The sequence below is a fragment of the Poecilia latipinna genome, unplaced genomic scaffold (assembly GCF_001443285.1).
Source record: "Poecilia latipinna isolate Pla-1442-1.1 unplaced genomic scaffold, P_latipinna-1.0 Scaffold1313, whole genome shotgun sequence".
Classification (NCBI taxonomy): Eukaryota; Metazoa; Chordata; class Actinopteri; order Cyprinodontiformes; family Poeciliidae; genus Poecilia; species Poecilia latipinna.
In genome coordinates, this window is record NW_015113929.1 from 295,678 (window position 1) to 308,289 (window position 12,612).

At 39.6% G+C, this 12,612-nt stretch overlaps 1 protein-coding gene across 2 annotated transcripts in view; it reads right to left on the reverse strand.

Moving 5' to 3' along the window:
- Positions 1–5,223: 5,223 nt before the first annotated feature.
- The window catches only part of triqk (triple QxxK/R motif containing), a 38,162-nt gene continuing 30,773 nt past the window's right edge, over positions 5,224–12,612 (reverse strand). Inside the window, exons 4-5 of one of the 2 annotated variants that reach the window (XR_001427802.1) lie at positions 6,054–7,354; positions 5,224–6,023 (exon numbers count right to left, since the gene is read on the reverse strand). Coding sequence is in view for 1 of the 2 variants with exons in the window: in XM_015055394.1 (XP_014910880.1) it covers positions 7,247–7,354 (108 nt within the window). In the remaining variant the exon portion in view is untranslated. Of the gene's footprint in view, positions 7,355–12,612 lie in introns of both variants that reach the window. The other variant, XM_015055394.1, reaches the window with a different exon arrangement.

The following is a 12,612-nucleotide window of genomic DNA, read 5'->3' on the forward strand; positions in this document are numbered from 1 at the left end:
ATTTTTTCCCCCAAATTAACCAGCTTCACTGGGATTTTTGTTTGTGTTTTTACAGTTTTATTTCCCCGTCTTACAGGTGAATTGTAGGCATCGTTAAAATTTAGCAAAAGAAAATTTTTTGGAAATGATCCAGCGTGGTTTCACTTTCTTCTACAATCACAAAAAAAAAAACAAAAAAAACTGGTATTTCAACAGAGGGCTGTTTACGCTTTTTCAAGGCTTATGACTTTAAAGGCAAACCAGGTTGTTGGCATGCCCGATTTCTTAGATAATCTCCCTCAAGTGGCTCTGAGTTTGGTCGGTTTACCCGAGGTGTCGAGTCTCCTGGGAACCGCCGGATAGGATGTCAGCTGCTGCTTCCTCCTTTAGCCGGTAACAGGAACTGGCTGTGTTCCAGTGCGCGCCTGTTTGTGTGTGAGCGCTCTCTGTCAGATGGAGGGACTGGGCAACGAGCCCAGGTGCAGCTGAGCCCAGGTGTTCCCCTGTGAGAAACACAAACAGCACGTGCAAACACGAAGGGACACAAACACACACAGAGAGAGAGAGAGAGAAAGAGAGAGAGAGATTGGTATCAGAGCTCGCACCTGTTGATCACCTGTTCTACCTGCGCACGAAGCACCGATTATAGTTGTAGCAATCGTGAACATGCGGCTGAAAACCACAACAATAACAACAACAAAAAAGCTCTGACGTGCACATATGCTTTAGATTAAAGTTGTGCCAGGCTAAAATGAAAAGAAAGCCATGTTTTAATATGAAGATCTTTGATTTGTGTAACCTTTCTGCCCGTCTGCCTCTGTCCTCCCTGACATTTTCTGATCTCCCGCTGAGTACTCCAGTCTCTGTCGTTAGGCCACGCATCCTGGACTAAAAGCCCGATCGCAGGGTACGATTTGCAGCAGAGACCTTTTAAGTCTGACATTACCACACACCTCACAAGGCACTGGGGAGTTTCTAATCCACTGCGCAGCGCAATCCTGCTAATCGGACCCACAGAAAACCGATTCGGGCAGCGAATTAGACTCTGACGGTGTTACTGCTGGGCTCGACGCCGACGTTGTTTGTTTTTTGACATTCATGTCTGAAGATTTCGTCGAGGTTTTGAACGTGATGGAAGGTCATTTCAGGATAAATATCTATGGTGGTGTGTGCAAAGTTTTGATTTCAGATTTTCACACACTTCCAGACTAGACTGTAAGGATTTTTATGACAGGTTTCCCGTTAAGCCAGAACGTCTACAGTTGGATCTCAAAAGTGAACGCGTCCCTGTTGAACTATCAACTTTTTTGGGAGGGAAAAATAATGAGAGCAAGAAAAAAAAAAGTGGCAACTTATGTCCTCTGCAATTAAACTAAAAAATTAACTGTAAATTTGTAGAAGTCCTATTGCAGCACGTGGCCACAAGCCTGAATTTCACACGTTAGTTAAAAGACGCCGTTGTTCCTCTTCCCAGAAAGTAATTCGCACATGCCAAGCCGGAGCAGCTCAGCGCCACGTCAATCTGGTCACAATGAAAACAAACGGAATCACGAAAACGACCTGCTTGACAACGGAGTCTGTGTTTGGAAAGCAGACTGTTCAGGAGACGGATCGACTTAGGCCTCCTGTTCACCGTCGCGGCGCTCGCATTGTGACGGCGTTGTCCAGCCGAGGTGTGTGAGCTTCCACTTCAGAGGTGACGCTTTGACTTATAGTAAAAAGGGCTTGTGTGTGTGTGTGTTTGCACAACCATCGTGTTGCCCACCTTTCATCATCTCTTGCCAGCAGGGACAGGCTCTTACACAAACTGATGAAATAATGTGGATGTGAAAAGAGGGAGAGAAAAAAAAAATCCTTAAATTAAAAAGAAGGCCATAAAGATACGAAACAGAAAATGTGCCTCATTTAATTCAGCGACAAAATATAAACATGTATTCGGAAAATATGCGATTTCCATATTAGCGTTTAATTCATTTTTTTTTTTTACTCCTTCTCTTTCTTTTCTTCGAATTGCGATGTCCTTAGCACCTTCTGTGAGATTTAGCAACCTCATTAATGATGTGTCTCATTAAACTCGGACTGTTTTAGGCAATACATTTGTAACACAGAATATTTATCCTTTGCAAATCTGCATATGATTCTTTTTTTTGTCCACTTTAAATTCATCACCAAAAAATTAAGCTGCAAAAATTCACCTGCAAATGCAGCGACCATCTGATGACCCAATCCAAAACAACCAGCGCTAGATGAAGTCCAGCAGATTAGGCATTCAGATTACCTTCGATTACCTGACACTAGTGTATCGGCCTGGACCAGAGGCGCCTGTAGGGTTTTCTTGAAGGTTCACCCATTCATCTGAATGATATTGGTGATACTTCCTAAATCAGTTTGCTTTTTAAGGACGCATGTGCAGACAAAGATCTTTCACACCTTATAGCAACAATAAACCTTGTTTCACTTCACATTCGAGGAAACAGCAAAAGAACAAGGAAGAGGCTGACACAGCAGGAAGCGGTCGAAAAAACAAACTGACCAAGGAGATCAGGGCAGCTAAGAGAAGCTACGACCAGAAGCTGAAAAAGAAAAAGAGCATCCTAGTTTTTTGTTGTTTTTTTTTTCATCAAAAAAAAGAGTTCGGTGAGTTGGTTTGCGCATGTGATCAGGATGCTTCTCAAAAGTTTTTCTGGCACATCCCAAAACCCTCGTCGCGCCGGAGGCGAGATGGATCCTTTCTGCACTGGGAACACCAAGAGATCTCCAACAATGAGCTGGAGAGAGGCAATGGATGGATGGGTGAGACAATACAGTGACAACGGTATTGAATATTGGAACTAATATCCACATCTTGACGTGAAACCTTATTTCTGTTGGTCATGAAATTCCTCATTTGGCATGCACAAACAATTGTCAAATACATATTGCGTTTGTTATTCCAGTGCAGAAACAGGAACATGAAGCTGGAGTCTGAGCGAAGCACTGGCAAGCAGAAAATAATGAAAGACGGTGGGGAAGAAAGAGGGAGAAGACATTAGTGTGAGCCCAGCAGTAGTGCTGTGTGACACGCATCATCAGCCCTGTCTTCACCATATCTCCCTAATGGGACCGCAACATTGTATGTCTGCATGTGTGTGTGTGTGTGTGTGTGTGTGTGAGAGAGAGAGAGTCACTTTGTCAGAGAAGCCCAGAGAAACTGCGTACACATGCATGCGTGTGCGTGTGTGTTTGATAGAGATAGGAACTAAATGAGCTTCTGGAGGAACTGACCCTCCTCACTTCCCACTAGTCTGTCAGAGAGACTGACTGCTTCACTGGAGCATGGCCACAGCCACGGTTCTGAGAGCTGAAAATACCACGCGCACACACATGCATGCAGGTGGACGCTAGAGAGAGAGGCTTTTCAGGATTGATGTGTTGCCTTACAAAAATGGAACCAAACCAGAGGAACACACCATTTAAAAGCTGAAGTGAAAATAAATTGAGGTCAATCCGCATTTACATCCACCAGAGAGACTGCGACCAAACACATTTGTTTAAGGCAAAGGCAAATAATCACCAAACCAAACCCTGGCATACTCATCATTTATAATTATGATTCGTGTCAAGATAAGCACATATTAGAATGCCTCACATTGTTTTAAATCTGGCGCAGTGCGGAGCGCGACGCGCTGTTCTCGTGTGCAAGCTGGTGTAAACGCGGGTTTCAGGCGAAGCGTAATTACTCTTGGTGACGTACCTTACATGACTAATGAGCAAAGTTTGGGTGCTGGGCTTCTGGCTCATTTGTCACAGGACGGTGGGTAAGGCTTCAGCTCCGGCAAAATGCTGCTGACATATAAAGGCTAAATACTCACACAGAGCTACTGATTAATACCCCATGCAAATGCAAGACAGGGAGAAGTCATGGATGGTAGAGAAATGTCATGACATCAAATTATGTCTTTCCCATGTCTATCCTTGTGAATTAATGTGCCGCACTAAGCAGCATGTCCTTTAAGAGGCTGCAGCTTATCCCAGGGGACTCCAACAGAACTTACTGACGTGCAAACAGTAATCTTCAAAAGACATCAAGTAACTGCGGTTTTAATCAAATAGTAACGTACAAATGGCATAATCATGAATGTTATTAGGCTTGGGAATTTAGAAATGTATTCAAATCAGTTCCTCAGTGGGATGATGCTGGAACCTTTAGCGTCAAGCATTTATTTATCTTTTTAAAAAAGCTAAAACTGGTGTAACAGTAAAAATCGTTTCATTTATATTCGTTTCAATATGCATCTGGCTTTTGTAGCCTCTGACTTTGGTAAGTGAATCACAGCAGCACCGGTTCTCATTATCATTATTTTTATTCTAAAAGATTACTCAAAATCTGCTGAAAAAATTTATTGATGCTATTGTCTTTTACATAAATAAAAACCTACTGCAATCAGGAGGGAAGCAATTTTTTTTTGTAAGAAAACCATCTGAAGACATTTTACACATAAATTATTTTTGACACACATTTTCTAATTTAACGTCAATACAATTGTTGTGGTGGCAATAACTGCCACTACAGAAAACAAGAACTAGCAGTCAAAACCTAACATAAACATAACATAAAGAAAAGCAACCATGACTGTTCAATGGGCTTATGATCAGGGCCATGTATACCAGAAGCTTCATGCTAGCCCAGTTTAACTCCAAAATCAGTTCTGATGTGTGTTTGGAAGAGCATATTGGTATGCAACCTTTAAACTAATAATATTATAATAGTCGACCTTAGTGGATTAGAGAAAAATCAATAATAAATTCAAACTTGTGCGTCCTATTCTTGTTTTTTGAATAACTAAAATTGTTGCTGCATAATTTCCCCACAGATTGATGGAAGTTAAACATGGAAAAACATAAATATTATCTCAGTTCACCTCTTTCTTTATTTTTGGATTAACTTTAAAGGCTCATCATAATGACACCAACATGCAAAGACAACAAACAAATGATAAAATACTATAGGAAATAAAGTACATCATCTAAAGTTCAGACTGCTTGATGAACTATCATTGAGTTTAAATGCAACTTTGCTTTAATTACTGCAATTAAAGTTATACTTTTACCACAGACACCAGTCTGATCGGTATGCTGATGCTCTCTGCACTGCAAGGCTTAAGCTGGAAAGATTCATGACAGAAAAGTTTACATTTCAGGAGATGAAAAACCGAGGTTTAGTTCACACAAAGTCAATGATTTCATGAAACTGTGATTATCAGGCAGTAATTTTTTTTATTTATTTAACAGCAGATCAATTTACATTCCGCAGTAGAATAGAAAATTTGAGAAAATCCAAAGTATTCACAACCCTTTAAAAAAAAACAGTAATGTTCATGCACTCTTCTAACAGGCTTAACAATAGCAGAAACCATTACACAAATATTAAACATATCATCGGAACCAATACAAAAAAAAAAAAAAAGCACAGAGAGTCTTTCCATTATTCTGATGTCAGGGCTCTTGTAGCTGTAATGGTGAGCTTTTAGATAACAGGTGTCAATGTTTGAAGGTCTATTAGGCCCGGCTCTCCATTGTTACACATGTGAGCGAGTCGCAGTGCAGGAGGAGGAGGGTCCCGATGTACCAAAGCGTGATAAAAGACCCCTCCCCCCGGTTGAGGGTACGAGTGTGTTCTAATCATAATGGTTTCGTTGACATGTAGTCTTTTTTTTTTTTTACAAGAGGTCGCAAGGTGGTGGGAGAAAACATAAGCTGAGAGCTGGAAAATCTGTCTCACATTTCACAAGGCATTTCAGCAGCAGAACACAATCAGACTCAGACTTTAAGACCTTCATTCAATTGGAAAGAAGAAGAAGAAGAAGGAGGTTAGGAATGAGAGGCTGCTTATGTATTTGGTATTGCCTTTTGTGGTATTTTGCAAAAAAATATAATAAAGAAGCAAGCGAAAAGATTCACAGAAAAAGTAAAAAAAAGAGAAGAAAAAAAAACTTTTCCAGGAAAAACTATCATCAGAAACCCTCGACTACTTACTTTCTTGCTAACAAAACAGAATAGGAGAACTTCGGCTTAAACAGCGGTTAGAAGGTCACTCCTTACATGTTGGAGCCAAGCTGCACAAAGAGAGAAGTGGTGGAAAAAAAAAGAAGTTTTGAACAACCTTCATATGTCTTAATACAAATAAAACGGGGGGAAAAAAACAATTCTGGGTTCTCTGCTCCACTCTTTAAGCACTTTAATTCCAGTTTAAATAAAAGAACAGGATTGCATTTGCAGCAGTTCTGAACGCGTCTGTCTGCGTGCAGCAGGTGCACCGTGGCGTTCTGTATTCTGCGCACATGTTCAATCAGGACGAGGGCTTTGCGGATTCTAATCTCACACTTTGTGATCTCGAGATATCCACGAGGAAAGCTTTGTGCACTGGAATGTGAGGAAGGGGGTTTTGTCTGTAGCTGCAGCAGCGGCAGATTTACATTTTTCTATTAGCGGTGGAAAACAAAGGGACGTGACTGCACAGGGTATGACTGGCACGGCTCAGAGGTGTAAAAAGAAGCTCATTGTCTTTGCTGTATAAAGATTTAGCAGGGGGAATTATTGCAGAAGTGACGCACCAATCAATCGGCGTAGCGACTGGAAGTCCTCTCGTTAAGCTCGTCGCTTGTTCAGATACTGAAAATTTGAATTTCTTTCGCAATTTATTCATTGAATGCATGACAATTAAAATACTTTTTTTTTTTTTTTAAATTTACATTCCTTGTACAAATCTACTTTGTAAAAAGTTTACATTCAGTTGTTGAAACAAAGCAAAGGTTTGAGTTTTAGTTCTTCGAAAAACAGATTGGTCAGAATAAAAAAAAACAAACAAACCACACACAGAAAAAGAAAAAAAAACAGTATTGGCTCAGAAAAAAACTAATCAATACATTTGTATTCCAGAGTATAAGTATTGAAATTTCCTTCAAATTCAAAAATACTTTTGAATTAAGAGGATGAAAACAAACTGTTCAAGGCTAAACAGTAAATACGATTGTAAAAATGAACCAAACCCGAGAAACTGCAAACGTTTGATGTGTTTACCCCCCAGAGAGTCACAGTCTCCTTACTGCATATAAAGTGTAGAATATGACTGCTTGCCATATTCAAACAGCCAAAACTGAGGGGAATTATACCTGGGTCTGAATGAGCGGTAACTAACAAATTTGCAAAAGGCATCGTCTACTTCACATATTTGTCTTCGGCCATAAAAGGAAAGAACCAAAGGCTTTGGTTTGCTGTCCACAACTCGTTAATCCATGTCCAGATCCAGGTTGATCTCTGTGCTCAGGTTCAGGTAGAAGAAGGCGTAAACGCAGAACACAAAGAACAAAATCGCTGCAACAACCAGGAAGGCATCCTAAAGAGAACAAGAAAAGGTTTACATATTACTTATTTATGCAATTTCTACTCACATTTTTCTTTCCATCTAATTTCACAGCACAAAAGCCTGCAAAATAAAAAGCAATAAAAAAAAAAAAAAAAAAGTCAAAATGAAAGTGGCATTTCACTAAATTGATTTGTCCCTTGGTTCTCTGATGTCTTTTGAGGAGAAACAGCATGGATTCAGAAGAACACCACCACTTCGGAGAATGCTGTCCGGAAGAACACGAGAGGTCCACCCAACTATCTTTATTTGCAAAATCAGACAAACGGTACAAAGGACTCATGGTGTTTAGATTACATAATTTACTTACAGGAACACACACTGGTGCAGAATCTAACCGCCTTTTGGCACGGCTCTAAAGGGATTCCTCCATAATAATCACTTCTTTATTCTTTCCGCCGCAGAGGAAAAACAGAAGCTATTGGGCTGACGGAAAGCCAAAACGAAAGCAGATGTGTTTTCTTGTGTATACCTGTGTGTTTGCATGGAGATGGCTTTGCTTTCTTTTAAGTAAAAACAAGCCTCCACAGTGGGAGTTCTGTTTCTGATGGCTCCATCTGCGCATTTAATGACACAAAAACACCCTGCCGATTCGTGGCAGGAAATCTTCGCGGCGAAATGGAAGCGAGTAGGTGATGGAGATTCGGAATTCACGGAAAAATGCAAACACCCTTCGTGACAGACGAGGAATTGCGAAGCTCATTTCATGAGAGAAATGTGTACAATGATAATGGACTTTTACTGAAAGATTTTAATGAACGTTTCCTTTACATAATAATTAAAAAGTTGTAGGAGAGCTGTTTTAACAATTTCTTCTTTTAAAAACAACAACAACAAAAAAAACAACTAAAGCTGAAGCATGTGCAAATGTGACACGAGGCCAATTTTTTAGTCTTCAAGATGGGGAAGACAGGAGAACATACCATTTAGTTAGATCAATGTTTGTTGATCTTCTTGAGCAACGAGGACAAATCCACTGATCTAAACTTGCCCACATCAGGCAATAATTCCACAGACAGAGCAACAATTAAGACATTTAAACGAGCTGAAGTTGTGACAAACAAAGCCTGATCACGACCCAAGTTTATCTTATCACTACAGACAGTAGGGGAATGGAAAATTAGTTAAAAAGGGGGGAAAAAAAACTCTACAAAGCACACTGTAAAAAAAAAAAAAAAAAACTGCAGCAAATAATGACATCTCAGTCACCATTACAATTATTAAATTCTATCTGCATGTTTCGAAGAAACGTCAAACCTCATGACCCAACGTGGGTCAGGAAACGCATATTATATAGTTCCTTAAATTAACTGCATTAGCAAATCACTTAACTTTCACCAAGACAGATTTTACATGCCACATGCTTTTTTTTTAATTCAAGCTGCACTTTCTGGAAAGTTCATAAAAAATCTGAATTGAGCCCAGATGCTTGCTTTCAAAACACACTGTTGTGTTTTTACTCCGTTGTTGCAGCTCTCTGCCAGTGATCCACCCACAACAGCTTCAGAAGGCAAATTCTAGTTTTTCTTCTTCTGAGGAAGAACCGCTGAAGATATCAAAACATTAATGTTCCCCTAGAACAGGAGTATCATCAGAGTTGCACAGCTGTTCTTTAAACTGTTACGCAGTCTAATCTAGGGCTCAATACGTCTTACAATTAAAACCTCTACAGAGAGATGGAAGAATTAGAGATGCACATGTTTTTGCCATACCTGGTCGATTCAGAGTTTGTTTGTTTTTTTCCCCCCAATAAGTATTATAAAAGAAGTGAATGCAGCAAAACATAAATCCTAAACCTCTCAATTTTTATGCATTTCTTTAACTGAGCCATTTATAGACTTATAGATTTTTGATGCATTAAATTGTCAGGTGGAAAAGGTTATTTTCCAGTATTCCACCTGCTGGTCACCAGTAATAGCGGATGAAGAAAACAGTGGTGGATCCATATAGAAAACATCTGAACGTACTTGTAAAATTAAGTTTTGCAAAACGAGCGATGCAGTCGCTGCACACGTTTTAAATTAATACTCAAATAAAAATCTAATTTCACAAGTCATGAAATTCAGCGTCCAGGGCGCTGAACTCCACCTCTGATCTTCACAGTAAAACTTTTTTCCCCCCCGACAGAAATGGCCTAATTTTTTTTCTAAAGATTTTCTATTGGTTAATTGTCAAACAAATTGAGGCTTTCCAACAAAGTGGTATTCAAGTTGAAAATGGGAATTTGGAGCGCTTGTTCATTATGTGCAGCTCAGACGATTACAATCTTCATCAGCTGGAGTTTCATTAGGGGCACTCAGAGTATTGAACAATGCCAGTAATTCTTTATCAAGAGAACTCATTAGCCGCAAACTTTCTAATCAGCGCCAGAGAGCTTGGAGGGCTGTGAAAGAGTGCAGAGTGCAGCCTGATTAAAGGTTATTCAAAAAAGAAACATTTAGTTTTCAGAAAATGAATGTGACCCTGGGAAAGTCGGTTATAACATGATTAAAACCTCCGCATTTTTTTTTTTTTTTTAGATTTAGTTTTTAACTTTTTTTTTTTTTTTGATGCAATTGATCTGTTTGTAGGCATGGGCGGGTTAATGGTATGAAGCATGCCAAGGTTTTCAAATATCACCGTTTCTTAGCATCTTCCATCTGATCCAAGTGAGATGAGACAGAACGTCCAGCAGTGACCAGAGTTTTTGATGGATACGTGAAACATAGATTAAATCTGCCCTGTTTCCCCTCCCCAACTCGTTGCTGTGTACTGCCTGTCACCTGGCTGACAACTTTTGAGCCGTCTGCAATTATTTTTAGCCCCTAAAAAGTGACGGTATTAAAGGAGAGCCACTTGGGCAAAGCTTAGCATGTTTTTTTTAAGTTTGCTTCACCAGAAAGTCTGTTAAACACCTGACTGATGGATAGCTACCTGATCAGATAGCCTGGTTAATTATCTGGTTAATACACGTTTGTTATTTAAATGGAGCTATACGAAGGTAATGATAATAAAATGTTAAATATTCAGAGTCAAAGGCAGATCTACTTGAAAGCTGCAATAAAATTTAGCAGGTCTATTTTCAGTGGGCTAAAATCATTAATAAATACCTGGAAATGTCCTATTATAAGGAATAGTATATATATATATATATATATATATATATATATATATATATATATATATATATATATATATAATATAAGTGAATCATGTTTTGCACCTTTTCTTTTGTTTAAATGTTTGAGTAAATACAGTAAAAATCTGTTTTTTGTTGTTTTTTTTTTGTTTTTTTTACTCAAGGTTATAATCTTGTTAGACTCTCTGGAGGTTCACAGGTTTCATAATCAAAAGTAAACAGAAAAAAAAAACAAAACACAAAAAAAAAACAAGAAAAAAAACCAACACATTTAGCAAGCAGACAAAAAGCACCATACAAATTCGACCCGACGGCCAAATTGCAGAGAGAAATGACAAATGAAAAACAACAGAATGAAAGAGAAAACAACAAAGAGATAAGACTGAGCACAAATGAGAGGTGGCAGGGGGCTAATAATAATAACTCCTCTCTGACTAAGACGATGGGGGTTGGGGGCTTGACAATTAAAAAGCATCAGCCTCAACCCAGCTATCTGTGTACACGTTGCAGCGTCTTGTCATCAGCCGCATTGGTCTTCATTAGCCTTGGCCCGCATTTATCTCCAACCCAGCAGCCACCAAACAGCTTAAAGTCCTCTCTTAATTGGAAAACTTTTAAATTTCATGCACTTTAGCTTCATATATTACCCGCCGGGCTCCTGCCGCTTGATTTACTTTTCCATTTTGCCCGGGCCTCGGAGAAAAAGGAAAGGGTGATCAAATCGCGGAGCCTTGATTGTTTTCTGCTTTTCTCTTTTCTGTGCTGGCAGCTTTGAAAATATAATAAAGACAGAAGCTATTTGACAAAAAAAAAAAAAAACACATCAGAAAAAAAGCAGTTCGCTCCAGATACACACGTTTTACCAAATCTGCCGAAACAAAAGAAGACGCGATATTATTCCCTCCGCCTACTTCTTTATGAGAACAGCTGGTTACAGTAACTCGACTATGAAAACAAGCTGGAGGGGTTTCGCTGCAAACACTCAAGTCGTACAAAGCACCTGCACTTGATTGAGATCATTGTTTTCGAGGAGAGCGGCCCACTGAGTCGAGGCCCGCAAACACTTGCGTGTGCAGCCGGCAACACAAGAACACACACACACCCTCAGACACAAACTCGCAGCCTCTCTGCCCACATTTTGATGGAGACCATTGGATGGGGGCCTGAGCACATCATCATCTTCATCACACGGCTCCCTCAGCTCCGGCGGCAGCTGCAGCAAACTCAGTGTGCTGGGAGCGCAAGTGCCCGTCGCCCTGGCGACGAGCCACAGCTCAGCAGACGTCCTCTCATCTGGTCTGATTTTCATTCCCCCTCCTGGGTTTGTTTGTGCAAGCCTGTGTGGGAATGTGTACATCAATCTGGACGCACCTACGTTTGTTTGTGTCTGCAAGTGGATAGACGCAGAAGCTGCTGGGGCATCTGTCCTGCAGTCACAAAGCACGAGTTGAACTCCACGAGTTCAAGCAACACACAAATTATTTTAGAGTTTCTTTCCGTGTGATTTAAATGACTGGCTTTTACCCAAGCTCTGACTGGCTAATTTTGATTTAACTTGAAGGAGGCATAAAAAAAATCTCTCTTTTCTAATCTAAGCCATTTATGGGATATAAATTAAATATGGGCAAGACCAACTCTTCATATTCTCCAAAACAGGTTAAGAACCCTTTCATGCATAATGGTCACTACAGTGGACAGCTATCTAAAAGACATTTTCTTGTGCTTCTTGTGGATTTTTATGTTATAAATGCACACAGACCACTGAAGTGGACACTAATGCATCATAAAATACATTATCAACTACTGGCCACCAGCTGCAAATGCAAGAAATTATTTTTGCTAAATCCAATATGGCCGACAGACAAAAAAGCACGCCGACCAACCCGGTCCCTCCTTCTACTGCAGACGACTCTTGCAGGTAAAAAAAAAAATATTGTGACATCAGATAACCCCTAAAGAACAATACTACTGATGTATTTTTCAAATAACAACTTTGTTATTGGAGAAAATTACAATTGATCACCTAAAAAAAAAAAAAAAAAAAAAAAAAAAAAATTCCCCTTTTTTTTTTTCCTTAAAAAAAAAAAAAAAAAATGAAAAAAAAAAAACCCCA